This window comes from Scylla paramamosain, chromosome 3 (genome assembly GCF_035594125.1).
Source record: "Scylla paramamosain isolate STU-SP2022 chromosome 3, ASM3559412v1, whole genome shotgun sequence".
Lineage (NCBI taxonomy): Eukaryota > Metazoa > Arthropoda > Malacostraca > Decapoda > Portunidae > Scylla > Scylla paramamosain.
In genome coordinates this window covers 13,312,501-13,338,418 of record NC_087153.1, presented here as the reverse complement: position 1 = coordinate 13,338,418, position 25,918 = coordinate 13,312,501, and the positions used below count along the sequence as shown (strand labels likewise).

Below are 25,918 nucleotides of genomic sequence, written 5' to 3'. Positions count from 1 at the left end.
TAAAGTATCACCATCACCATAATCATAAACAACAACAGGTTGTTTGTGATTATGATGATGTGTGATGATGACCTGGTAGTCGTCATCATTACACACCATGTAATGATCACATTACTGCTGTAATGCTTTCATCAGTGTGGACCACAGCCTCACTATCAGCACCATATATGAAGCTGCTATTACCACCACTGCATGTACTATTACAATCACCCTCAGTATGCATTATGACAGTGAACTCATCATCTTTATCAATCCTGCTTGCTTTCCATGAGCAAAGTGCTACTTCAAAGTTCACTTTTTTTCTTTCTTTCTTTCTTTCTTTCTTTCTTTCTTTCTTTCTTTCTTTTTTTTTTTTTTTTTTGCCTCCTAAAGCCTCCAATCCCAAAGGGTGGCATCATGAAAACTGTCTTTCTCTAATGGCATACAGCCTTAATTTCCACATGACTTAGGAAGAAACTACAGCAATGCATGAATTATAGGCTTGTCCACAGAGCACAGAGCTAACTGTGAAACAATGACACCAACTTCTTTCTTCAAGCATTCCTTAAATTTACTATATAAAAATATAGATAGAAAAGATATATATCTCCAGTAATTTTAAAGATGACAAAATACAAAATCAGTCTATACTGTAACTGATTGTCAACATTCTTTAGATCTACCAATAACATTGATCATAAGAGAACCCTTGTTTAGTTATCCAGCCTTAGGTATGGGTATGCTGCAGTCCTTCATGCTCTTCTTCCCTCCCAACATATTTTTTTCCACATGATTTTTAATCCTCTTATTATATCCCAAGAAATTCTGTAATGAGTGACATGCTCATATAATAAAGGAAGTTTTTAACTAGTGCTTTACTTGCTTACTTGAAAACCATTCCAGTTAATGTTTACTACTATTTTTCATTTGAGGCCTCATATGTGTCTGATTTTTTTTTCAGCTAGTGTCAGAAATGAAAGTGACATCATTTTAAGCAAAAATATGCTGAATACATATTCCCTTTCTACTATCTCTTTACATCCTGTTACTATTAACTCTCCCAAAGGATAGCCATAATAGGGTTCCACAAGACACCATCCCTTCAGAGTTGGACAGATAAGAAACATACTGGGATGATTGTGACCACGGTAAGCCCAGACTACAGGTATATATGTCATGGTTATGTACTGATGCTCTTTCTGCACTGGTGTAGAATATCTCCAGGATGTTTAATTTTGACAGGCAATGTACTGGCAATGACAGTTGTGAGGTAGAGGAAAGAAGATGAAGTGAATGTGTTGTCTTATCAATGCGTAGATTTATTTACATGTTCTGTCATAATTTTTTAATAATATGTATTTGATTGGTGTCTTACATACAGTATTAACTCTTGGAGCTCACCATTCACACTACCTCACCATCTGCAATGTTTAGAAAATAAGACTGTTTTAAGGGCCTCAACACTTGAAACCTTCATCTTTGCATCTTTATTTCCTTTCTAAAAATTTCCTCTTCATAATTAAGGTGCATGTTATATGTCAGAATACATTATTTTGTGTATCCTTAGTCTTTCAGGATGTAAAAGTTGAAAGAAAAAATTATATCCACTCACTATGCAAGACACAGTGAACATCTTTCCCAAAACATCTTCTCTCACATCTAAGTGGGGTCACTATTCTCAACATTTATCCTTCATTAAGCAAGGCATAGTGAATAGGTATATTTATGTGGCATAAATCCTTCACCTGTCATTTATGTGTTTGTACATCATGATCTAGATGCACATCAGTGGGACATGAAAATGAAGGAATGAACAAGATCTGGATGTGGTATTCACCATGTATACATTCATGATAACAGCATTTCATCAGTTCATGCTTAGTGAATTTCTGGCCGGCTGTGCCAAGTGTTATCTGTGTTCTGGTAAGGTGGACAGGTGTAATTTATATTGTGGTTTAAAATTTATCAGCTGGAAATAAATAATACATGGCTCTTGACACCAGCACCAGCTTCATGCCTGTCACCCATCAGTGCACCTGTTTTTCACATTTAAGTGTCCCAAGAAATAATGAACCAGTGCAAGAAAAACATATGTACAGGAAACATTGGTTTGCTTAAATAACACTAATATGTAGCTCCTGGAGTTATAGTAACTAAAGGGAAGCTGCATATATGAGTATACTCTTTAGCAGTACTAGCCATCATGACCATCAGTACTGTAATGTTTTCTAAAAGTTGAAATTTTATGCCTGATTCTTTTCTATGGCATACAAATTTTCAAATAAAGAAATTATATTCAGGCTTATAAGATATTATTGTAACCTAATTCGTGAAGTTTTGCCCGCTGGATGTCACGAACCTCCTCTTGAGTGAAGGGGTTGATGGAGAAGTACGTGTACAGACCCATCATCACCAGCAGGATCACCACCAGCATAAAGTTCAGAAGATAATTCTCCCACTTTTTTTGATGAAGGTTGGTGAGTTGGGCAATGTGTTCATTCATTGCCATGATTTGTTGCTTTTGTGAAATAATAGCAAATTATTAATATTACATTTTGATTACTTCTAAGCTTAGGAATTTAAAAAATTCACTCTTAACTTCAGTGACAATTTTCTACACCAGATACCAACAAACTTCAAACCAAGCTTACTATTTTTTATAATTCCACAAAACACTTACCTGAGCTTTATCAGAATCGTCAAACCCAAGCAGCCAGTTGTAGAACCTCCGATGCCAGGGGATTCTGTGTCGTGGTTCCTGGCACCCATGCTCTAGATACTTGTTTTCTGTGAACAGTGTTAAGCAGAATTGATGTGGCATGATTACCTATGTATAACAATATTTATGTTACTCACTGTGATCTTATGATAATGTTTTCTCATAATGTCTCCTCTCTATTCACAAAAATTATCCCAAGAAACCTTGAAACACCAGTAACTACACACAGATTCAAAGCAATGGGACTGGATGTTAGACATTTCCCTTTACTCAACAGGCTCCAGATAATGCAGGGTCTTTGAAAACCTAGGGATAATCAAAATTATAAAAATAATTAGTTACTATATTTACATAATTTTGTCATTCAAAAATATGCATTTTTCTGGCTAAGGAAGAGTATTGTATTGAACATTATAAAAATTGTCAGTTCTTCATACTTCACTCTTTTACCACTGTACTTTGCAGGAGCTGTGAACACATTTTTGCTAATCCAGCAACCATTAATTAGGGGAGCTAACTTTTTTTTTTAACATTCTTGTTAACTGAAAATTGTTGGCAGACCAATTTGCTTCTGCTAAATTCACCTCACATTGTCTGCTAAACCTAAAGTCATACTTTTTCCAGTTTGCCTATATTATTATCATATATTGTTACATATTTCATTGTAATCTCAGGCTGTTTACCACCACTTTCTTCACAAGTAGAATTGTTCTTTGCACTTACATTCTCACAAAATTATTAAAAGATGTAAGTGATATGCATATAAAGCAATGGTACAGATGTGTCTGTGGTGGTCTGACATGAGTCTCCTTGGCGGCCTCAAGGTGAATGGCTGTTCTCTGTTCATCAGAAATATATATGTGTCCTTCTCTGCCTAAAAATCTAAGAATTTTAGTCTTTCAGTGTAGAAGCAAGATAGCTGAACATCACAATGATTCTTGTAGTACACAGATGAAAATTCGGCTGAAAACAGCCTTGAAAATTATCAGATTGACATTCTCATCCTGCTTTAACTGATAACCTTGCTCTGATCACTTGTTGCTTGCAAGCAGCTCAAACAGCTGAAGCCAGTGGAAAAAAACTAAGCATGGTGAGTTTGAATTATTGTTTAATATCTCTTTTTCTTTATCCATTTATGTTTACATTGATTCTCATCTGATCTCAGCATGCTATACCATTTTGGAAAGCTCTATATCTACAAAATGTCCAGCCCCTTCAGGGTTTTAGACCAAAAAATACTAAATAAAAACTACACTAATGAAAATTAGCAGTGAATGGTTACCACAGGCTTTAACTAAATATCTTTTTTTATAGATTTATCAGTTTGACTCTATTGAAGTTACATTTTTAGTTAGCTATAGTCAAAGCTAGATGTACCCACCAATGGTTTGCATTAATTTATATAGAGAATGTCAATAACATAAACAAATGAAAAGAATGTCTGTGAATGGAGCTTTTAGAATGAGATTGTTTGGGATCCCAGAAATACAAAAGAGACTGAACAGACCTGGAGTCACCCTTAGAACTAGGATCCAGGTACTGGTTGCTTGGGACTCAATCACTCATGTCATTACTGAGAACAAGTGGCTCAGTGCAGTACCTGGTTCATTTGGGGAGTTGAGCAGCAGCTCATCCTGTGTCCTGTTTAGAAGTTCCAAATCGTCTTTACGTTCATGACGGTCCAGGCGTGTGAAGAAGGTAGTTCTGATGAGCTGTTAAAGAAAAAATTGGGGTAAAAGAGAAAGGCCACTTAAAATAAAAGATGGAAGGATAGGGTAAAGGAGTATTTAATTGAATTTAATTGAATTGTGAAAGAAATAGCAGCAAAGGCCAAGTCCTTCAACAAGCAAGAACAAAATGTTTGGATTATGTGTGGTGCAGGCTCTTCTGCTGTGGCCATCCCCTAGGGAACATTCCCTGAACAACCAAGGCACCAGACAGATAGATACATAGATAGCATTTAAATCCATTATGGCTACCACATGAATGGATGAGTATGAAGCTGAATAGAAAGCAAGAAAGCAAGCTCATAAGACTTATTAGTGAGTCATGAGAAACAGGTCTCCATTAACAAACTAAAATAAGATGTAAAAATTCTGAAAGGCACTTCAAGAATCTTCTGTGCCTTAAGTAAAAAAAATAATAAATGAAAAAAGGAAAAAAAAAGTCCCAACTCCCAATCACCAAATCTCTCACAAAAACACTCACCCTCCAGTCCTCATCTGGTGGAGTCATCAGGGTCACCACCACCACCACAGTGACCGTCACCCAGAAGAGGAATGTTGCAAAATACATGTAATGGAACTGAAAGAGAAAACAGTCTTTCAATAAATTATATTGTGATATCTATGAACATATTTACAACATCTATGACTAAGAGATCATCATTCTCTCTCTCTCTCTCTCTCTCTCTCTCTCTCTCTCTCTCTCTCTCTCTCTCTCTCTCTCTCTCTCTCTCTCTCTCTCTCTCTCTCTCTCTCAATAGCATCAATGCATCAAAGAACATCATCAGGCCAGACCTTGACCATGCATTCCCCACCATGTTTTTTGCTCTTCAGCTTACTTGGAAAATATTATCCGAGATGTTCTGAAATATCACTTACGACACTCTATTAAAAAAAAGTTACTCTGACAGTAGTATGTAATGTACAACTGGTTCAGTTCTATTCAAAGTGGAGAATAGTTCTCACATCTACAATACACCATTCATTATCATATTCACCATACAATATTCTAATTCACTGCCCATACACACACACACACACAAACACACACACACACACACACACACAGAAAAACATACAGTGGACAGACTTACATGGATGTGCAAGTTGGTAAATTATATGATACTCGGTGAATGAAGAAAAAGACATGGGTGAAGTGACAGAATTACCTATCACTAGAGAAGCACACAAACAAGACATTTGGAGCTAGATGTAGGATGGTGAAGGACATAAGAGTGGTCTTTAACTTCCTTGACAAAGATATGGTGAAAATAATCAACAATAACCACAAAACTTCAGTTTTGTGGTTTCCTAACCAGATAAGAAATTAAATCAAATAAATAAAAAAATAAATCAAGAAATTAGAAACAACGAAAAGTAGGAACTAATACGTTGTATGAGTTGTAAAACCTAACATGAAGAAATATTAAAAGATATGGAAATACCATCATTTGAAGAAAGAAGTTAGAGGGAAGACCTAACTACAATATGTAATGTAACTGATGAACTACAAGAAATGCAACAAAAAATCTATCATGTACATATGTACAAATAGAAGCTGGATACTTAGGGCAACACAGAAATGTTAAGAAGTCATTGAGGCAAACAATGTACACTGATTAAGGGATAACTTGTATAGCTCAGATAGTTCATACTACAACTTTATTAATATGTACACACACACACAGAACATGAACAGAATATGGGAATGGAGTCATAGATGGGAAATGGAATTCAACATCAGAAAATATTGTGTGATGGAATGTGGGAAGAGTAAGAAGAGAATATTAGGCAACTATAAAATGGGAAATGAAAAAATAAGAAAACGACAATGTAAAAGGATTTGGGAGTAACTGTATCCGATAATTTATCACCAGAGGAACACATAAATAGGATTGTGAGTGAGGAACATAAAAGTAGCATTCAGATATCTAGATAAGGAAATTATCATGAAACTGATTGTAACTATGATACACCCAAGGTTGGACTATGCAGTAACAGTGTGGTCACCAAGTACAAAAATTAATGTAAAGGAATCGGAGAGGATTCTGAGGTCAGCAACAAAGTTGGCTCCAAGTCCTCAAGACCTATCATATGATGAGAGATTGAGAAGGTTGAATCTACAGATGTTGGAACAACGGAGGGAGAGAGGAGACCTAATTGTAGAGTATAGGCTGACGAATGGATTAGAAAAAGTAGACTAACAAGATTTAATAACATGGGATGCAAGAGATTCAAGAGAACATGGAAAGAAGTTGAAAAAAGCCACTTGTAGAAGGGATATTAAAAAGAACAGCTTTCCTCAAAGAATAGTAGAGACATGGAACAGCTTGGAAAAAGATGTGGTTCATGCAAGGTCAATTCATGATTTCAAGGCCAAGTTGGACAATAGTAGATATAGAGATGGGACAGCATGAGCACAGCTCCACTACCCCTGTACCACAACTAAGTAAATACAACTAAGTAAATACACACACACACACACACACACACACACACACACACACACACACACACACAGTAGCAAATGCAATAACTGAATAAGAGTAGATATCAAGACAGGACAGCATGAGCTTAGATTCCTCCTCCCATAAACTGCAACTAGGTAAATACAGCCTAATTCTGTTTCCTAGTATATCTAATATCTGAGGGAAAAAGATGAGCATCATCCATTTTACATCTCCAGAACATCCTATGTCATTCATGAAAGTATTTATACTTTGTATTTACAAAATTTGCAGTTACATGAGTTACTGCAAACTCATCTTCCTCCTATACAAGTGAGCAGTTATACCTATCAACAGCATCACTGAAATAACTCAGAGCTTTTGTCTCACAGCAAAGTTTCATAGTCATGGACACACAGATCTGCATTAATCTAACTTTGTCACACATTACACTTTTTTTTACACCCATACCAACAGGAACTGTATTAACAATTACCACACACACACACACACACACACACTCATGGTAAGACAATGCTGCAAGCTAAAGCAGGGAGTTCAAGTTTCTTTCATACTATAAATAACAAATGTTCAAGAAAAGCTACTATAGGTAGCAAAGTTTTGAGGTGGTTTTGAGGTGTAAGATTACAAGAATGCAGGAAAGTTCCATCTGAGATGCATGCCAAGGAGGGAGGATCACATTTCCAGCCACATCATTAGGGAGGCTTGTGGAAATTAATTTATTTAATTGAAGTTCCTTTTCTATAAGAATTTTCCAACTGAAAATAAATTTTGTACAATGCTTCAACTCATCTGAAATTACTTACAGTAAAATAGATTTATGTTTAATGTGGATGGAAAATCCATAACAGACAAGTGGCAAGCTAATTTTTAATCATTCTTTCTCAAGCAAAGGTTGTCTTGTATATAGCCATTTATTTATTTATTTATTTTTATTTTTTTATTAATTAATTAATTAATCTATTTATTTATTTATTTATTTTATTTATTTATTTATTTATTTATTTATTTATTATCATTATTTTCTTTCTATCTTTTCTTTCTTTCTTTATTTTTTTTTATTTTATTTTTTATTTTTTTTTTGCCAATAAAACAGCCTTATAAGTGAGCTAAAGTTTATCAAAGTTGCCATTATAGCAACTCGCATCTGCATAGCACTATAAAACTGAAGCCACTGCTGGTGCTTCATATCTGAATGTAGAACTTTGGTATAAGCTGAATTATAAGAACCACCACCAATACCACCACCATCATCGTCATCATTATTATCTACCTTTCTGTATGTGTACCTAGCTGACATCCTCTGCAAAAGATGGTAACTGATACTGTTTGTTCACTTAACACCTTGCTATAACATTGTATACTTATGATAATCTCCAATAAGACTGGTCTATCAGAATGCAAATCAGATTTTATCAAACCAAAATTTGTATTTATCAGAAAATAAGTCAGGTAATAGAAGTCAGAGGGACTTCAGTAAGTATGAAAATTCATCACACACAGTGGACCTCAAGAACCTAACTGTCATGACAAACAAGTCAACAATATTTGTTTGATATATGTGCTACCTTTAATATACAACGGAAAATTAGGAATTTCAGATTTTACGGAGAAAAATTAACAATTTATGAACTGTTACTTCACAAATAATTTTTAAGCACATAACTCACTCATAAAATAAATTACCATAAATTTCACCAGTAATGTTGTCACTAGACAGACTGAGAACTCTCAGTACTGGTAGGCACCACATGGAGCAATGCTGATATAACTCCTTGAAGGAAAATAACTAACCATCCTGTTCAGTAAACATAGGCCATGAAAAAATAATACAGGTAGTTTTGAGGCAAGAACAGTATAAGCGTGGGAGCTCTTCCCAACAGTAGCTCCACTGCTAATTGAATTGTAGTATTTTGCTGATAACTTTTTATACACAGAATTTTTCATATCTCATTATTTTGATGAGAGAATATGTTATCTCCAAAATGGGTCTTGTTGTGATGAAAACAAAAGAAAGATAGACTGACTGATTAAACACTCTTAGCACTCATTTGAAATATGCAGTGGCTTAGATTCAGTTGATAATTTTATCACCACAAGTTGCTACTTTCAATAAATCTTGACATATTGTCAAGTTTAAAAGTTTTCCCTAATATAATGGAATCATATAACAAAATTTTATTATTTTTCACTATCTTAGGCTCTGCTTCTCAATTGATCTCCTCTTGTCCATTTTGTGAAGGAGAGAAGTAAATGAAGATGGTTGCCATGAATGAATAAGGTGCAAGATGAAGAGAAGATGTGTATTTGAAAAAAATAAATAAAATTTACATATTCTACAGAACTAAAAAGCACATCCACAGACAAACAATGTGGTGTGCTGGTGTGTGCTATACTTGTGGGAGACATCAGAGTGGATCACAGGAGGACACAGTAAGGGGCAATGTAGATGGGGGCTTATGGAGGGTTGAAAAGGGGAGGGTGGAAAGGGCAAGTGTACTCTTTACCTCACCATAGGTACGAGTGTACACCCCTAATCTTACCAGTGTGAAAATTCATTGCAAGATGAAATGGGTATACAGTTGTGTGGGTATTCAATTATGTCTCTGTACATATATGCAAAAAATAAATAAATAAATAAATAATAATAATAATAATAATAATAATAATAATAATAATAATAATAATAATAATAATAATAATAATAATAATAATAATAAATAAAATAAAATAAATAGATAAATGAATAAAAAAAACGCATCTGTAAACATGAAGGAATTTATAGATAGAAGTAATATAGAACTCCAGCACTATAACATATCTGAAAAAATATATGCTAGTCATAATAATATGACAGCAGATTTAAAAATAGTATGGGATTCAAATGTACTTGTTCAAAAGTACTATTTCATTAGTTAATTATGAGAAGGTATCAGGCAATGCAGAAAAGACAGTTCACTGGAATGCTGTATGTCTTGATGGAGAGAAAGTAATACAAGTGATGGAGTTCTATTATATCTTGTTTCTCTGCAAACATAGAGGTATGGATGGAGAAATAAAAAAAAAAAAATGGAAGTGAAGCAGGCCAAGGAAACCTTAGGCTTAGAATCACATAAAAGACAAGTGCATACCTATTTAAGGGATATGGAATAGTAAAACAGGAATAAAAAAAGCAGTACATTACTACAAATAAACATGCCTTATAAATATAAGTGGAAAATAAAGTGCTTAAAGGAAAAATTAGAAAATTATGATAAGGTGTCAAGAAAATCCTGTAGTACAAAGATAAAAGAATATGAAAACAGACTCAAAATAACAAGAACTAAGCACTGAGGTGACTGTGACAAGTAAAAAAGAACCTAGAGGAGCAGTTTATAACCACCACACTGCAGGGTGTTGGTCAATGGTGAGGTAGAACAGCTGTGTTGAAGAATATGTAATAAACACTTGTCAAGGAGCCATGAGTAAATTCAAGGAGAGAGAGTGTGTTTATGTAAAGGAATGGATGAAGACTTTTCAGTTGTTGCCACCCCTTGCAGTGAGCTCCTGGAGGAAACAAGGGACCACAGATATAGTGAGTAGTGCCACAAATATATAAACAAAACTATTTGTATTAAGAAAATAAATAAGTAAAAAAAATGAAAATAATAAAATCAAAATACACATGTGACATGAATGAATAACTAGTAATAAATAATTTTCCATCAATTTAAATGAACACTTGCCTTCTGGAGGAACACTGGCCTGTGGTCCTCTGCATAGCATGCTGGCTCACCATAGTAGAAGTCAACAATCATGCGAACCATTCCAGTCACAAAGCCAGCCATCAGGCCCCAGAAAGCTCCCTGCCAACACAAAATTATATATATGTGTGTGTGTGTGTGTGTGTGTGTGTGTGTGTGTGTGTGTGTGTGTGTGTGTGTGTGTGTGTGTGTGTGTGTGTGTGTGTGTGTGTGTGTGTGTGTGTGTGTGTGTGTACTTGTTCTTGTTGCCCTTGGCCAGAAACCCTCTTACAAGTACATAAAAAAAAAAATCTTGAATGCATTCATCATAAAATAACAATTTAAATAATATATGTGTTTGAGAGAAAAATGTAAACATAATTACCAACTTAAATATTATTGACAATAATTGGCAAGGCTCACAGATTCATTCATCCTTTTCCAAGTGATGGCCAGACAGTACATAGCAGCAATAGGAGGTGCCAAATAAGCTGCAATGGCTTGTATATAGATGAACAGCTGGCCTCCCTGTGTTCTCTCGATGACAGGAATCCATAGGATGGAAAACACAACCAAGATTATGATGAAACACCTAGAAATATAACAAGTGGTTTGTGTTAGCAGGATGTGAAACTTATAAGCATTCACACTACAGGGTATTCATCATTTATGAAGTAAAATAGTCCTCATGAAAATATGTATACTTAAGGCAATTTTGTACATTTCACAAAAAGAATAGGAACAATTTATTTCAACCTAAAACTTTCAGCCTAGAGTGAAAATATTATACACTGAATACTTTTTGACTTACTACACTACACAGATATAGGTGCATAATACATACGCAAGCTTGTATGAATGGTGACAACAAGATGGCTACAAGATGCATTCAGAATCTAATACCAAATTATTCCTGAGATGATGTCACTGCATAATTAACCTGCCGCACTTGTAATGCTTGTCTTCCTGTCCCAAGAATATTCTTGTGATGGTTATTAATGAAATAAGTTTTCTTTTACTTTAATCCAACAATAACATAAATTTACTGTTGAAGTCCTATAAAATGGCCACTCAAAAACACAGAAGTAGTGTTGTCTGACAGCATCCACAAACCCTCTTGGATGTACAGTTACATGTTTAGGTGAGAAAAGCTTCACAAGTAAAGGAGAGAGAGAGAGAGAGAGAGAGAGAGAGAGAGAGAGAGAGAGAGAGAGAGAGAGAGAGAGAGAGAGAGAGAGAGAGAGAGAGAGAGAGAGAGAGAGAGAGAGAGAGAGAGAGAGAGAGAGAGAGAGAGGTGATTAATTTGTATTTTTCTCATGGTATATTTTCTTCATGGGTACATTGGCCTGAGTTTCAGCCACACCACCAGTTTCTTTATAATAATAATGTTTTGGAGTTTTACCATCACTTTCAAATAAATTGGAGAGAAATGACTGCCCTGTAGTTCTTATTTAGCATGCACAATGATACTCTCAAATAGAAAGAAGTAGTCTGTCAGTTCAACTTTTTCAAACATGATAAAAAGAAAGAAATACATTTCCTTATATAGAAGTTTCTCTCTCTCTCTCTCTCTCTCTCTCTCTCTCTCTCTCTCTCTCTCTCTCTCTCTCTCTCTCTCTCTCTCTCTCACTGAAAAATATAAGCTTGGGCACCTATATCTATTTATTTATGCAGCAAACTGAGATGTCATGCCTTGTCTCCTCACTCCATCCATTTTTAGATGCCTCTCTTGATGGGCATAGAATGAAGTGGCAGCATTCTTCTAACATGGTTGTCAAATGTTTCCCATGCTACATACAGAATGAATATGTTAAAGACTAGTAATGTTTATTGCACTTGATTGCTGGCATTGTTAACTTTACTACACTATGTCAGTATATTTTGAAATCACTTATTAGAATATACATATTCACTGAGCATCTTAAGGAATACAAAATATTAAAACATAATATTGGTTAATATTTCACAATATTTGTTTGGATGATGTACAGTACAAGTAGCTATCTAAGATGTGTGCCAATGCTTGCTTCACCTCCAGTCAGTGTCAAGTGGTTGAGTTCTACAATATTCAGCTTTAACCCAAATGTTGAATTTATTTTGTCCTGAATGCATTATTTGATTATGTATCAGCTACACCTGTGACCGTATTTCTTGTCCACAAATATTCTTCTTATTGTCACTTTCCAGCAAATGTGTGTAGTTACAAATACCATCAGGGAGGAAAATTGTTAGTGCAGAACTATTGCCTCATTAGTACATGAAAAAGTGCAATTTATTGAAATGCTCCAGGAATGTGATTTCTTTTACTAACACAGATGAGTGTGTGACCACTACTGTTAATATTGGTTGCTACATGTGTGGTGCTGACACACAACTTTGCTTGCAAATTATGGTAATGGAAAGTGATACATGTTCAAGTGTCATAAAGCACCTGCAGTCTGTTAGTATGGAGTTGTGGGCCTTGATGAACATGGAATACAAGTCTCTTCTTCCACTCTAATATTTTCCCCAGAGATACAGTTGATGTCATTAGGGATGCCATCACTCTGCACCTGCCAGTGTGGCCTCTACTTGCTTTACATATGGGATGGACAGAAGTAGCAAGAAATTCATTATGGAGACAAACCCCAAAAATTGCATTCCATTATATGTATGCAATGTACAAGAACAAATAATAGAATGGGATTAAATACTTCAGTTATAATAGTGTCTAAGATAACATATTATGAAACCAGGTACTACATCTCCTTTCCAGTGTATTAATCTACCTGTTCATCTACATGCTTATTTTCTCTTCAGTGGTTCCATTTCTGAAATTTCTTCATTACACTTTAGAATTATTTTTATTAAAGATACTTCTTTATAGTAAATCATTGTGTTTAGAAGATATTTAGTATCAGCTTCTGTTTTCCCTCAGATAACTCTAAACACTGCATGACCACTTATGTTGTAGTTATTTAGTAGCTAAATGGAAGCTAAATACAAAGTTATTTTCAGATGGCCTTTGAGAAGAAAAAGCACAATGTAACTGAATTCAGAATTCAAAATCATATCAGATGGACAAATAATGGAAGAGGTAGATGGGTTTAAATACCTTGATTAGATCCTGTGCAAACATGGAAGTATATAGAGAGAAATATAAGAGAAAGCATCATAAGGGAGGAGAGTGGCATGATCTTTGGAACACAATGAAGGGCAGAGAAATTAGTACTGAAATCAAGAAGGCAATGCATATTGACATCATTATGTTAACACTGATGAACTGAACATGGGATGAAGGTTAAAGATCAAGGATTCAGGCAGTGGATGAGTTATGTCAGAGATATTCATGTTGTGAATAGAATGGATAGTGAAAGCAATTAGTGTTTATGAAGGGTTTGGTTAATATGTTTTTCAAAGGAACATATTGTTAAGTAGTAGGAGTGGTCATATGTAACACGTTAAAGGGCAGGAAGGTCAAGAGTAATGGCACTAACAAAAAAAAAGGCATTATGGATACTCAATCTATGAACATCTTTTGGGTGCCACATGTGAGGAGGAATCATCCCATCAGAGCCAAATCTTCCCACATTGGTGCCACAGACCAGCTGTGTGGTGGAAGATATTTAGGAAAAGAACCAGGATGCAAGGCACAACACCTGACTTACATCCTGTACCTAAGGATTGACAGGTAACAGAAGCAAGGATACAAGGAGACTGTACATTTGCCTTATTTTGTCCAAGGATTGAACTAGGAACTTCTCAGTTGTGAACCACTATGCTACAGGATTGCTAATGGTTCAGTCATATGGAGAGAAACCAGAAAATATGATGGCAAGGGGGATATGTAAAAGTGGAGTGTATGCTTCAGGTCTGAGAAGAAGAATCATTCCCCATACAATGAAAAGACATAGCATTAGAATATCTAAGAGAAAGAATTGGGCCTGAGAAGAATACAGTATGCAAGAATGGAATATATAAGCAGGAATAGATGAACTCTCTCATAGCTATTCTTTTGAGGGAGTTTCAGGGAACATGGTCAGAGAAGATTATATTAGATTAGATAAGATTATTTTTTTTAATAACTTTTTTGATGCCTGTGCTCTAAATTCCTCATATATTTCTATTATGGATATATTATATCATTACAGTTCATTATCATATAACAGTGTCAATGTTCTCAATTTTTTTCTTTTTTTTTTTATAGATTTGGTTTTGTAGAAAAACACATAACTACAGATCAGCAGCAATGATGTGTAAGTACCTGATGTATTTGTCAATTAGAAAAAAAAGGTTCAAGAAGGCTCACTGCAAAAAAGCCAGCACTGATACAAATAATCAAGGGCTCTCACCGTCCTGTCAGAAGCTGCTCCCGGCCCTTGGCCTTGGGTCGAAACTGAGACCAGATGTCCATTGTGAAGAGTGTTGAGGCAGAATTAAAAATTGAAGTTAAATCACTCATGAGGGCTGACAACATGACAGAAAGCATAATGCCACGCATCCCACTTGGCAGATACTCCAGGACCAGTTTGGGATAAGCAGAATTAGAACAGGACACCCGAGAGCCACAAAACTTGTAACACTCTTCAGGGTCAACGCAGCCAACCTCATTGGGGAAGAGGACTCGTGAAATCATGCCTGTCAGGTGAGAGAAAGTGGGTAAAGAAAATTGGTGACTTCATTGATGTTCATTTTATTTGACTTTAAAATGTCACTAAAAATTAAAATGAAAGCATAAGTTAATCATTATATAATAGTTCATACAATGAAGAGTACAAATGTGTGGTCTGCATTTCAATGAATAAGATGTAGTTTTTACTGAAGAAAATGCTCCAAAACAACAGCCTATATATGACAAAGTAAAACTACATTCTTGGAGGTGAGGATGGAAACAGAGGCAACTAGTTAAGTATATCTTCCTGCAAATAATGAATGCAGTTCCATACCATTTATTTATTTATTTTAATTTATTTATATATTTATATATTTTTAATAAAGTCCAGATTTTGCACCTAACATTGAAAAATTAATTTTGCTACTGAAACAAAAAACATTGTAAGAAACTGGAACAAAGAAAACAGCATTTTGCCTATATATATATATATATATATATATATATATATATATATATATATATATATATATATATATATATATATATATATATATATATATATATATATATATATACACACTTACCAGGAAAAATTATGATAAAAAGTGGCAACATTTTGGCATAACCAGCCATTATAGTGCCACCCTTAGCATGAGAAAGGCTGCGAGCAGCCATCACTCTCTGCACCATCACCTGTTGAAGCAGTTTTAGTAATACATGTCTGGAGTGAGAATAAGAAGAAAAAAGCTTTATATTGGCCAAGCAGTATCACTTGAGACAGAACAAAGAGAGAAGCAAATAGTCTCACCTGGTCAGCACACCAGTACCAAATAGAGGCCGGCATTTGGCCCATGAGGAAAGCTGGCCAGGGCATGTCACTCACACTGGGGTCAGCATCCCTCAACATCCTCCAGGAGTCCACTCTGGGCAGGCCACATGTTGAGTTTGGCATCAGGGTGCTTGGGATGGCTGCCAGGTACTTTGTTTGCAGACCTGTATACCATCCAACTTCCTGGAAGCCTGTAAAAAACCAGCTAGTCAGAATCTACTTGCTCACACATGTATTAACAATCTACATACCAGTAGAGATATATTTGCATGTACAGTAACTCCAACACCGCAACCAGTGTTAGGCGACCTCTCTGAAGTGGCATAATATAATTCAAAATTTCATTAGTCACATAAAGAATGAAAGTTAAATTACAAAATAATACCATGTACTAATCCCTAATTGAATTGTGTGACTAGGTTTATTTTTGCACACAAATTACCATGTTCCCATTCTCTATCCTCTAAACACAAAAATATTACAATATTACACCATTTATAAATACTCCACATTTTGTTGAGGCATCACCAACTCACTCTTGACCATAACATAAAGTGAACCCCCAATCATAATGAAGAATTGCAGGGTGTCAGTATAGATGACGGCTGCCAAACCCCCGAACACGGTGCACAGGGAGGTCATCACCAGCAGGAAGGAGATGGACAAATATAAGTTGCTCACACGCAGAGCTTGTTGTAGGAAGATGGCGCCCGAGTACATGTTGACCTGCACCAGTGAATATATTTCCGTAATGACAGAAATGTTTAGAAAAGTTAGTCATAGGCATTTATATTCACTTACCTAGCTGTTATCAACTTGTTTATGAACTATCATTTGCATATGTTACAAACTATTCCCCATTTCTGTACATCACGGGTGTATATAGTGTTTTTTTGAGAATAATTTTGAGCTTATCTGCAAGATCATATCAAGCTTTTTAAGAGGCTGTGGGCTTGGAGATAGCAAGGCTTTCCCAGACCCTAAGTTATTTAACATACACTTGAGATTCAATGACAGGGTACTATTTAATCCCCTTATAGTGGGGCATTTAAGTCAATCAACCAGTCACAAGGAGCTAAGGCCTTTACCTATGACCAAGTGACAGGACCTCCCTATCGTCAGGCTTCTAGCTAGCCCATACAATACTATAATATTACTGTAGCACTACCTGTCTATGAGTATGAAGGAAAAATCTTAACAGCTTACTATATACAATTTCAACAAATGTGTTAGAAATTACCCACAAATAAACATGAAAAATGAGTAGCATTCACAACATTGTACTCTCTTATTGATAAAATGAGGCTGAATTCAGGTACTGGCTGTCACACCTGCTACCCTCATTAATATCTTTCACAAATTTATGGGAGGTCAGAATCAGGATAGTATGAACATGTTAAGTCTTGCTACAGTAAATAAATAAACTATGAGACTGAAATAACACACAACAAAAAAATACAGGATTGCAAGCTACACTAATTCTTCAGCTCTCCATAAGGATGTTCCCCACTTCAATCCTAGCTCAGAAATTATTTTGGGTCTTGTCTTATCCAGAGCAGATACCTTGATTCAAACTACGTATTTTATCTTTGGCAAACTGTTGAGACATCAATTTACTATCATTATCATCACCAGCCTCTGCAGTCCCAGTGTAGGACAAAGATATCCCCAATATTATTCACTCATCTCTGCCTGTTATCTCTTTATTTAGAGTTAAGAATTCAGGGGTCATAACATTTTGGTTTAATATTTTCTCTAGTTGAGTATGAATATAACTTGCATTCCTTCTTGTACTGCTGTACCATTTTGACCTAAACTACAAAAAAAAAAAAAAAAAAAAAAAAAAAAAAGTGGAGCATAAGGTTTGGCCAGGACGGTCAAAGCAGGACCCTTCATAATGAAGCTCAAGTGGAATGAAATTAATATTCTTACGGAGAAAAATCAATTTAATTTACTAAAATGGCTGAGTTTATTAGTTTACTAACTACCGTAACGCAAACATACCGTTTTATTTATCTATTTTCTTACAAGATTAAACTATTTTCTTATAACATTAAACAATATCACTTTTATCTGACACAATGGTAAATATCAAACACATAAACGAAGGCTTATTCGTTCCACAAACTGAGAATATTATGATTAATAAAAATTGTAACAATTAAAATTCAATCCCTATGCAGCACTGTCAGAGAAAATAAGTCCAGAATAGAGGTGACAGATATTCTTAGAACTGGGTATGAGTTATTAGAGAGGAAGAATGGACAACATCTACTTCCTCTCGTCTGAGCTGCTCTTCCTTGGTTTATGTCTTTGTGCCTATTTACCTATTTCTTTATTCCTATTTTATATTGTAAGAAAATCCTAAAATTCGTCGCCTTCATCTTTTGTGAATATCAATCTCTGACGTCAATAACTGCGAGCGCCGAGCAGTACTATTAGGCAAATTGGAAGGTGAATGGAATCAGGTCCCGTATTCTGAAACGTTCTGCTCTCTCACCATGACTGTTTTCAAAAGCTATATATATATATATATATATATATATATATATATATATATATATATATATATATATATATATATATATATATATATATATATATATATATATATATATATATATATATATATATATATATATATATATATATATATATATATATATATATATATATATATATATATATATATATATATATATATATATATATATATATATATATATATATATATATATATATATATATATATATGCTTAGCCGGGTTCTCAAGAATGTTTCTTCTTTTAATATCAAAATCCTATTAGTTTGTCACTTTAACCACGAAATCCCTTGTAACTTCAGGTTGAACTTTTTGAATGTTGTGGATGTGTGGCGCAGGATGAGTTTCAGAATATTATCCCAGTGTTTGTATCAATAAGGTGTGGTAACAGTTACTATAATATTCCAGTCTTGTGGGGGTGACAGGGGAGTGTGTTTTTGCCTCATTATGCAGTGTTAACGACGCGTGCAAGTGATCTATATGAGAACAGCAAGGCAGGCAAATACTGGAGTTTATTCCTTTCTCGAAGAACCTCTTGTCTCGGGCACCACCGAGGCGAGGCAGAGCAAGGCAAGACAAGGCAGGCGTAAAGAGGCAGGTGGTGGGTGAGCGAAGTTTTTGGTTACCAAGGATCTGCAGTGCTGGAGATTTCAAGCCCTGAGCACTGTGGTTTGTGAAAAGTACTTCATGACAGGTCAGATGTAGTAAGTAAATAAACTCTCTCTCTCTCTCTCTCTCTCCTATCATGACTAAACAGTTTCTCTTTCCCATTGTCCTGTTGTGTTAAGCAGATTCACAATGCAGTATGGCAATGAAGCGAGTTTCCGTGTACATGTAAAGTAATCCTGCCTCATATTTGAATCGATTACTCATGGTACTGTATTTACACGATTGGCCATCCCGAAAAGTTAGATTAGGATTATCATTAGTATTTTTTGTCATTATTGTTATTATTAATTATCTATTTATTTGCTTATTTATTTTTAGTGTTCTGCAGTTTCTCCCATTATGTTTGATACTGTACAGAAAATGAAAATCAATATGTAGACTACGCACGCCATTCCTTACGGGTCACGACACAACAATAACAGGAAACTCAGATGAGTAGAATATGGACACATGACTTCATTGTATGCAGGCTCTCAGGTGACTTGAAAGTTGTATGGTTGTTTAATCATATTCAGCTAAACCTTTTAAGTTGTACTTCTGCATATGGGTGCCTAGTATTACGTATTAACGTGTTTCCATAACCCACTGGAGGGCGCCCGGCGGGAACGGTTGTCCAGTGCTAAGTGTGTGACCGGTTGACCGCGACTCTCTCTCTCTCTCTCTCTCTCTCAGCAAAAATGTGTGCGTGTCAATTGTGAAAACAGTTTCTTAAATGACAAAAAACAGGGCACAAACTTTTTTTTTTTCATCAACAATATATTTTTATTTATTTATTTATTTATTTATTTTATTTTGCTCCTGATCGTAATGGCAGAAGAGTACTCCCGCCTCCCGAACGTAATTTTCATAATTCTTACTTAATTCAGCAGACAAAAATTAGATCCATGGGCTATATCTCACGAAAATGAAGGTAACTTGAGCGCAAAACCGCCGCTTCTGTGATAGGGGTACCCAAGCCTCAATGATTTTATCATACGTGTAATGTATGTACATAGATCGCAGATGACTGGTGATGCAGAGTAGCCAACACGAAACTTTGACGTGGTTGCATGGACTTGGATATTTATACAGGAATATATTTGGAATTTCAAAAATAAATAAATAAATAAATAAATATAATAATAATAATAATAATAATAATAATAATAATAATAATAATAATAATAATAACAATAATAAAGATAATGGTTTCCAATTCCTGGAGATATCGCATCAACTTGGAACCGACCGAATTCTAAAACGATATACTCTCATCACAACTATTTTCAAAGACCACAGAAATTATTAGCCAGATTGCGAAGGGCGTTTTTCCTATTAATGATATAGGTATCTCATTAATTTGTCACTAGAACCATATAAACACCCTTAAAAAAAAAAACCGTGTAACTTCAACAAGAGGCTTTAGTAGAGGTGCGGCGAAGTGTTTCAGAATATGGTCATACATAAGTGTACTTCCTTCCCCGTGATCGCGTGGCTAGCAGAACTCAGCACAGCGCTTTAGTTACGATCGAAAGCCGGATAAGGACACACTTATCATGGCCTTGTATAACCGCACTCATCCTTACGAGCATTCTCTGCTGCTGTCCCCTACACTTCCCCTTCCGGGTTGCCCCTCACCACACACACACACACACACACACACACACACACACACACACACACACACACACACACACACACACACACACACACGAAAAAAAAAAAATCGCAGTCTTCCCAGTATACACTTTATTATTTAAGAGCTACGCGTGTCAATGAATATTTAACAATCAGAACTTATCAGATGATTGTTTCATATTTCTCAGGGGTTCCAGACCTAAAGGATTGAGTTGTGTCATGGTATCTATAAAAATTAACATACTCGGGGTCACCACCTGAATTTTTCTCAGTGTTACAAGTGACAATGCTTTTATGTTTACACGGGCACGTACCACAGAGGGTTTTGTGAGATGCAGGCAGTACAGCTCTCTCTCTCTCTCTCTCTCTCTCTCTCTCTCTCTCTCTCTCTCTCTCTCTCTCTCTCTCTCTCTCTCTCTCTCTGTGTGTGTGTGTGTGTGTGTGTGTGTTGCTTTTTTTATTTATTTTATCAAGGACAGCATGTAATTAGAAAAGCGTGCTTGTGTTGCTTATTTTTCATGATCTTATATTATTATTATCATTATGGACTGCAGTATTTTGTTTTACGGAAACTAATATGAAATTATCTTGTTGAATAAAAAAATAAAAAAAATAAATAAATGAATCTGGAAGAAAACAATACGGTAAAGTTGTGGTCAATAACCTACTTCTGCTATACTCTGTTCACAATCGCTAGAGGCACAAGCCCCTCCCCATGGGTGGAGTACGTCAGGGGATCATCGCTCTGGCCTGCTACTGATTGGCCGTGTTTAGTAAAAAGCGTGCATTTTACAGTGCATCATTGTTTCTTTACTAACACACAAACTATTTGCTTTGAGTACATGAAAACCATTTCTTCACCGTCTATAGTAAACGTCTTATTACTTGAACACAAAAGCAAGTCAGTAGCACTTGATAAGAAGACACGGAGTGAGGAGTATATAGGTTTGTAAATTTCTGGCCGGCCGAGAGAATGATATTAGTCATCTAGAGGTGCTTAGGGACACCTGGACTGCAAACATGGAACCCCTCATCTGAGACATGGGAAAGAGAGCGGTAGGGCCAGCGTTAATGCCCATTGGGACCATAAACCCCAGCCGACAAGGCCTGTGGCTTGCCCCGAGCCGACAGCGTGGGTCACTGATGATAGGTCAAGCACACCTTGCATTGATGTCACGGTGTTTTATCCATTAATTGTAATACCTGACCAGCATGTTTTTATTTCCATTGCGACAATGAATGGCAACGTCATTGAGTGGGTCACACTGCTCAACAGAGGCATAGGAAAAGGAGCGGCCTCCCTCGCCTGCGTCAATGCCCTAAATGATCAGAGAGAGAGAGAGAGAGAGAGAGATTCGGCCTGGGGGAGGGACCAGAGGGATTAGCAGTAACACGTGAAGGGTAGACCACTGTCTAGGAGAGTCAGGTGTTTGGCATTGTTTATCGAGTCACCAAAACAATGTCAAACCCTCTGCCACACCTCGAGACACCGCCACCCAATGGGGCCCGCCAAGCTCCGCCGTGAAGGAGGAGCTTGTGCCTCTAGCGATCGTGAACAAAGTACTGTGTGTGTGCGTGTTTGTGTGTGTGTGTGCGAGACCATAAACTTGATACTTTACACAAACCGACTTCAGTACCTCGTGAATTCGCTCTTCACTGAATCAATACGCTTCGCACCCACTCAAGACCGCGTGCCACCGAAAATCGCTAACTAACCGGTGTGAACTAGCACCTTTAAAAGGGACACCCTGCTCACGTCACACTGTCCGAGGTGATCAAAGTGGCAATGCACATCACACTGAGCCTTTAGTGGAGTACTCACGGATATCTTGGTGAAGATGTAGAGGATGAGGGAAAGCACCGCCAGATAGGTTTGGATCCTGCGTCCCCCGAACCTCTTTTTGGTGTATTCAGGGAGAGTGTTTGCCTGAAGGAGGAGGTGGGAAGAGGAACGTACTACATATTACTTCATCTGAGAGAGAGAGAGAGAGAGAGAGAGAGAGAGAGAGAGAGAGAGAGAGAGAGAGAGAGAGAGAGAGAGACCCGTTCAACTTGCCATCCCAATAAAAAAAAATAAATAGGTAAATAATAAAAGAGGCTGACCAATTTACTTGTATAGGTGTCTTGATACTTCGCTGAGAATCTGATGCCCTCCAACCATCCATCTATAGTAACACACAGTAATGTCTTGAGCCAACCTTGAATCAAATGTAAATGGAAAGTATATGTAGTAATGTCCTTCCAAACAACCAAAGCATTGTGGATACGTGGCTGGTTTTGTGTGTTAGGTAAGGAAGGATAAAAAAAGAAAAAGAAGAAAGGAGATAAAGAAGAACAAGAGGAAAGGAGAGAAAGAAGAACAAGAGAAAAAATGATAAACAAGAACAACAAGAACAGGGAAAACAAGAAGGAAAAGCAAACCCAACAAATTATAAGCAGCAATATCAAATATATGTATCATATTTCATTACCAATAAGAAGAAAGAAGATAAAGAACAAGAAAAGGAAAGAAAGAAAGAAAAAAAAAATATATATATATATATATATATATATATATATATATATATATATATATATATATATATATATATATATATATATATATATATATATATATATATATATATATATATACATAAACAAGAACAAGAAAAAAAAGCAGATCCAAGAAGCAACAATATCAAGTGTCTGTATCATATCTCATTAATAATAAAAAAAAAAAAAAAACTGACAATCCCTTGATTGTTATGACTTCTCAAATGCTTTGGAAGACACCACTGACAGCCAAAGCAGTGATCGAGTAGTGCAAACATCTTAGTATCTGTGGTTATATTTTAGCTCAGTAATAGCTTGCAGGGTTGCTCAGATAACATGTGTCACGCTGCCATTAACTCATTCGTTATTACAGACTGCTTCTAAACTTCATAAAATCATCTCATTGTTTCCATCCAATAGGACTGCTCAGATATCAGGTGTGTAGACAACTTCTGAACTTCATTAAATCACGTAGTTGGTCATAATAGAATGAATGAGATGTAATTGTGGTGCAATGAATGATTTGTAACTCCTTAAGAATATCACGAGTAACTTAATGACTTGAAACTTTACTTAAAAGATCATGAAAAACTTAATTTGTAACCCTTTAAAAATATCACGAGAAACTTAATGATTTGCAACTCCTTAAAGATATCACGTAACTCAATGATATCACATAAAGACTTTATGATTAGTAACTCTTAAAATATCCCGAATAACTAAATGCTTTGTAACTCTTAAAAATGTCATGAGTAATTTATTGATAAGCGACTCCTTAAAAATATTGTCCCCTAAAACCTTTCCACCGCTAAGAACACCGTTTTATTTGAGTGACCCATGACAAGTGCATTACTCAGCAATAGTAAAAATACGTGTGGTGAAATATTTCAGTAGATACTCGATCAACATTTCATAAAGGAAAGAAGTCATGGCAGTGAATGAGTTAAACTGTTTCAATAAATACTCGACTGGTTTCTTTACTGTGAATGTTATCTTTTGAAAATTATAATCTGCATTTCCACAAGACCAATTTTATGAAGATGAAGAGCTCTGAGTTACGTTAATCAAAGCCTTTAATGATGCCATATTAGTGAAAGGGGGGTTAGCGGTCAAGGCGTTAAGAAATTCTCCATTAATAGCTAAAATACACTTAACCTGATGCCGTGGAAAGGATTAGCAGTCAAGGTGTTAAGAAATCCTTCACTGAACATGAAGCCGTGGAAAGGATTATCAGTCAAGGGGTTAAAAATTCTTCCAATGATAGCTAGAATTCACTTAACCCGATGCCGTGGAAAGGGTTAGCAGTCAGGTGGTTAAGAAATCGTCCAGTGATAGCCATAACACTCGAAAAGATTAGCGGTCAAGGCGTTAAGAAATCTTCCATTGATAGCTAGAATACACTGAACCCAACGCCGTAGAAAGGGTTAGCAGTTGAAGCGTACAGAAAGTTCGGAGAGAAGCATAATAAGGTGCATTCCACTCACCCCGCTGGCGATGAACACCGGCAGGAAGACCCAGCCCAGCAGCTGCAGCAGAGCCAGCGCCTGCACAACACATTCGAGTATTATGATTATTGTTTGTTTTCATCTTTCCACCAAGTATAGCCATTAATGCACACACACAATATGTTTAACAAGTTACTCATTACGGTCTATCTGAGGTCTTGTTAACCTGTCTGCATTGTCTCCTTGTTTAGATCAAGATATTCATGTTTCTTATTCTATGTATGCATATATCTGTGAGTGCAGCTACATGTGGTAATTTGATAATTTTTACATATCTTAGTGTGTGTGTGTGTGTGTGTGTGTGTGTGTGTGTGTGTGTGTGTGTGTGTGTGTGTGTGTGTGTGTGTGTGCGCGCGTGAATGCATGTATCTGTTTACTAGTGCGGACTCATGTGATAATTTTTCGTGTTTGAGTGTGCGCGTGGGTGTATTCATGTCATCTACGTAAATATGTATGTTTGTATTCATAAGCACTGAAATTTCTCCCTTGGAAACACTCTGCCTTTATTCTGAGCATCACGCCAGGAGGCCTGTTGGCATACATCGCTATCGAGGACTGCCTGACGCTTCAAGAATAAATGCAGACACGGGAGTTGAGGCGATCCCGAGCCATCAAGACTGCTGAGAAGCCGCCCTCGCCCTGCCCTCGCTTCTCGCGCCCCCAGAGGCTACACTCCCGGTATCCTTGGGGCGGGGAGCAGTGACGATGGCTGGCTACCTATTTGTAATGCTAGTTACAGCAAAAAATAATCATTAAAAACTGCGCCGTGTGTGTGTGTGTGTGTGTGTGTGTGTGTGTGTGTGTGTGTGTGTGTGTGTGTGTGTGTGTGTGTGTGTGTCGTCTCCACCATTCTTTATTATTGTAATAATCAAGCATCACCAAATGTGACGGCAGTTACCCCGCCTTTCCGCAGACTGCTGTGACGTACAACCAGTGTGCATGTGTGTGTGTGTGTGTGTGTGTGTGTGTGTGTGTGTGTGTGTGTGTGTGTGTGTGTGTGTGTGTGTGTGTGTGT

General features: G+C 36.2%; 1 protein-coding gene across 2 annotated transcripts in view; it reads right to left on the bottom strand.

The window, feature by feature from the left end:
• Window positions 1-1,450: 1,450 nt before the first annotated feature.
• The window catches only part of LOC135090628 (sodium/mannose cotransporter SLC5A10-like), a 41,718-nt gene continuing 17,250 nt past the window's right edge, over window positions 1,451-25,918 (bottom strand). The window contains exons 1-13 of one of the 2 annotated variants that reach the window (XM_063987566.1): window positions 24,883-24,942; window positions 22,975-23,061; window positions 22,686-22,790; window positions 16,572-16,761; window positions 16,015-16,226; window positions 15,791-15,899; window positions 14,944-15,229; window positions 11,036-11,204; window positions 10,616-10,735; window positions 4,907-5,002; window positions 4,299-4,410; window positions 2,660-2,766; window positions 1,451-2,497 (exon numbers count right to left, since the gene is read on the bottom strand). In XM_063987566.1, the coding sequence (XP_063843636.1) occupies window positions 2,282-2,497; window positions 2,660-2,766; window positions 4,299-4,410; window positions 4,907-5,002; window positions 10,616-10,735; window positions 11,036-11,204; window positions 14,944-15,229; window positions 15,791-15,899; window positions 16,015-16,226; window positions 16,572-16,761; window positions 22,686-22,790; window positions 22,975-23,028 (1,776 nt within the window). In that variant the 5' untranslated portion in view covers window positions 23,029-23,061; window positions 24,883-24,942 and the 3' untranslated portion in view covers window positions 1,451-2,281. Of the gene's footprint in view, window positions 2,498-2,659; window positions 2,767-4,298; window positions 4,411-4,906; window positions 5,003-10,615; window positions 10,736-11,035; window positions 11,205-14,943; window positions 15,230-15,790; window positions 15,900-16,014; window positions 16,227-16,571; window positions 16,762-22,685; window positions 22,791-22,974; window positions 23,062-24,882; window positions 24,943-25,918 lie in introns of those variants that run through there. The other variant, XM_063987557.1, reaches the window with a different exon arrangement.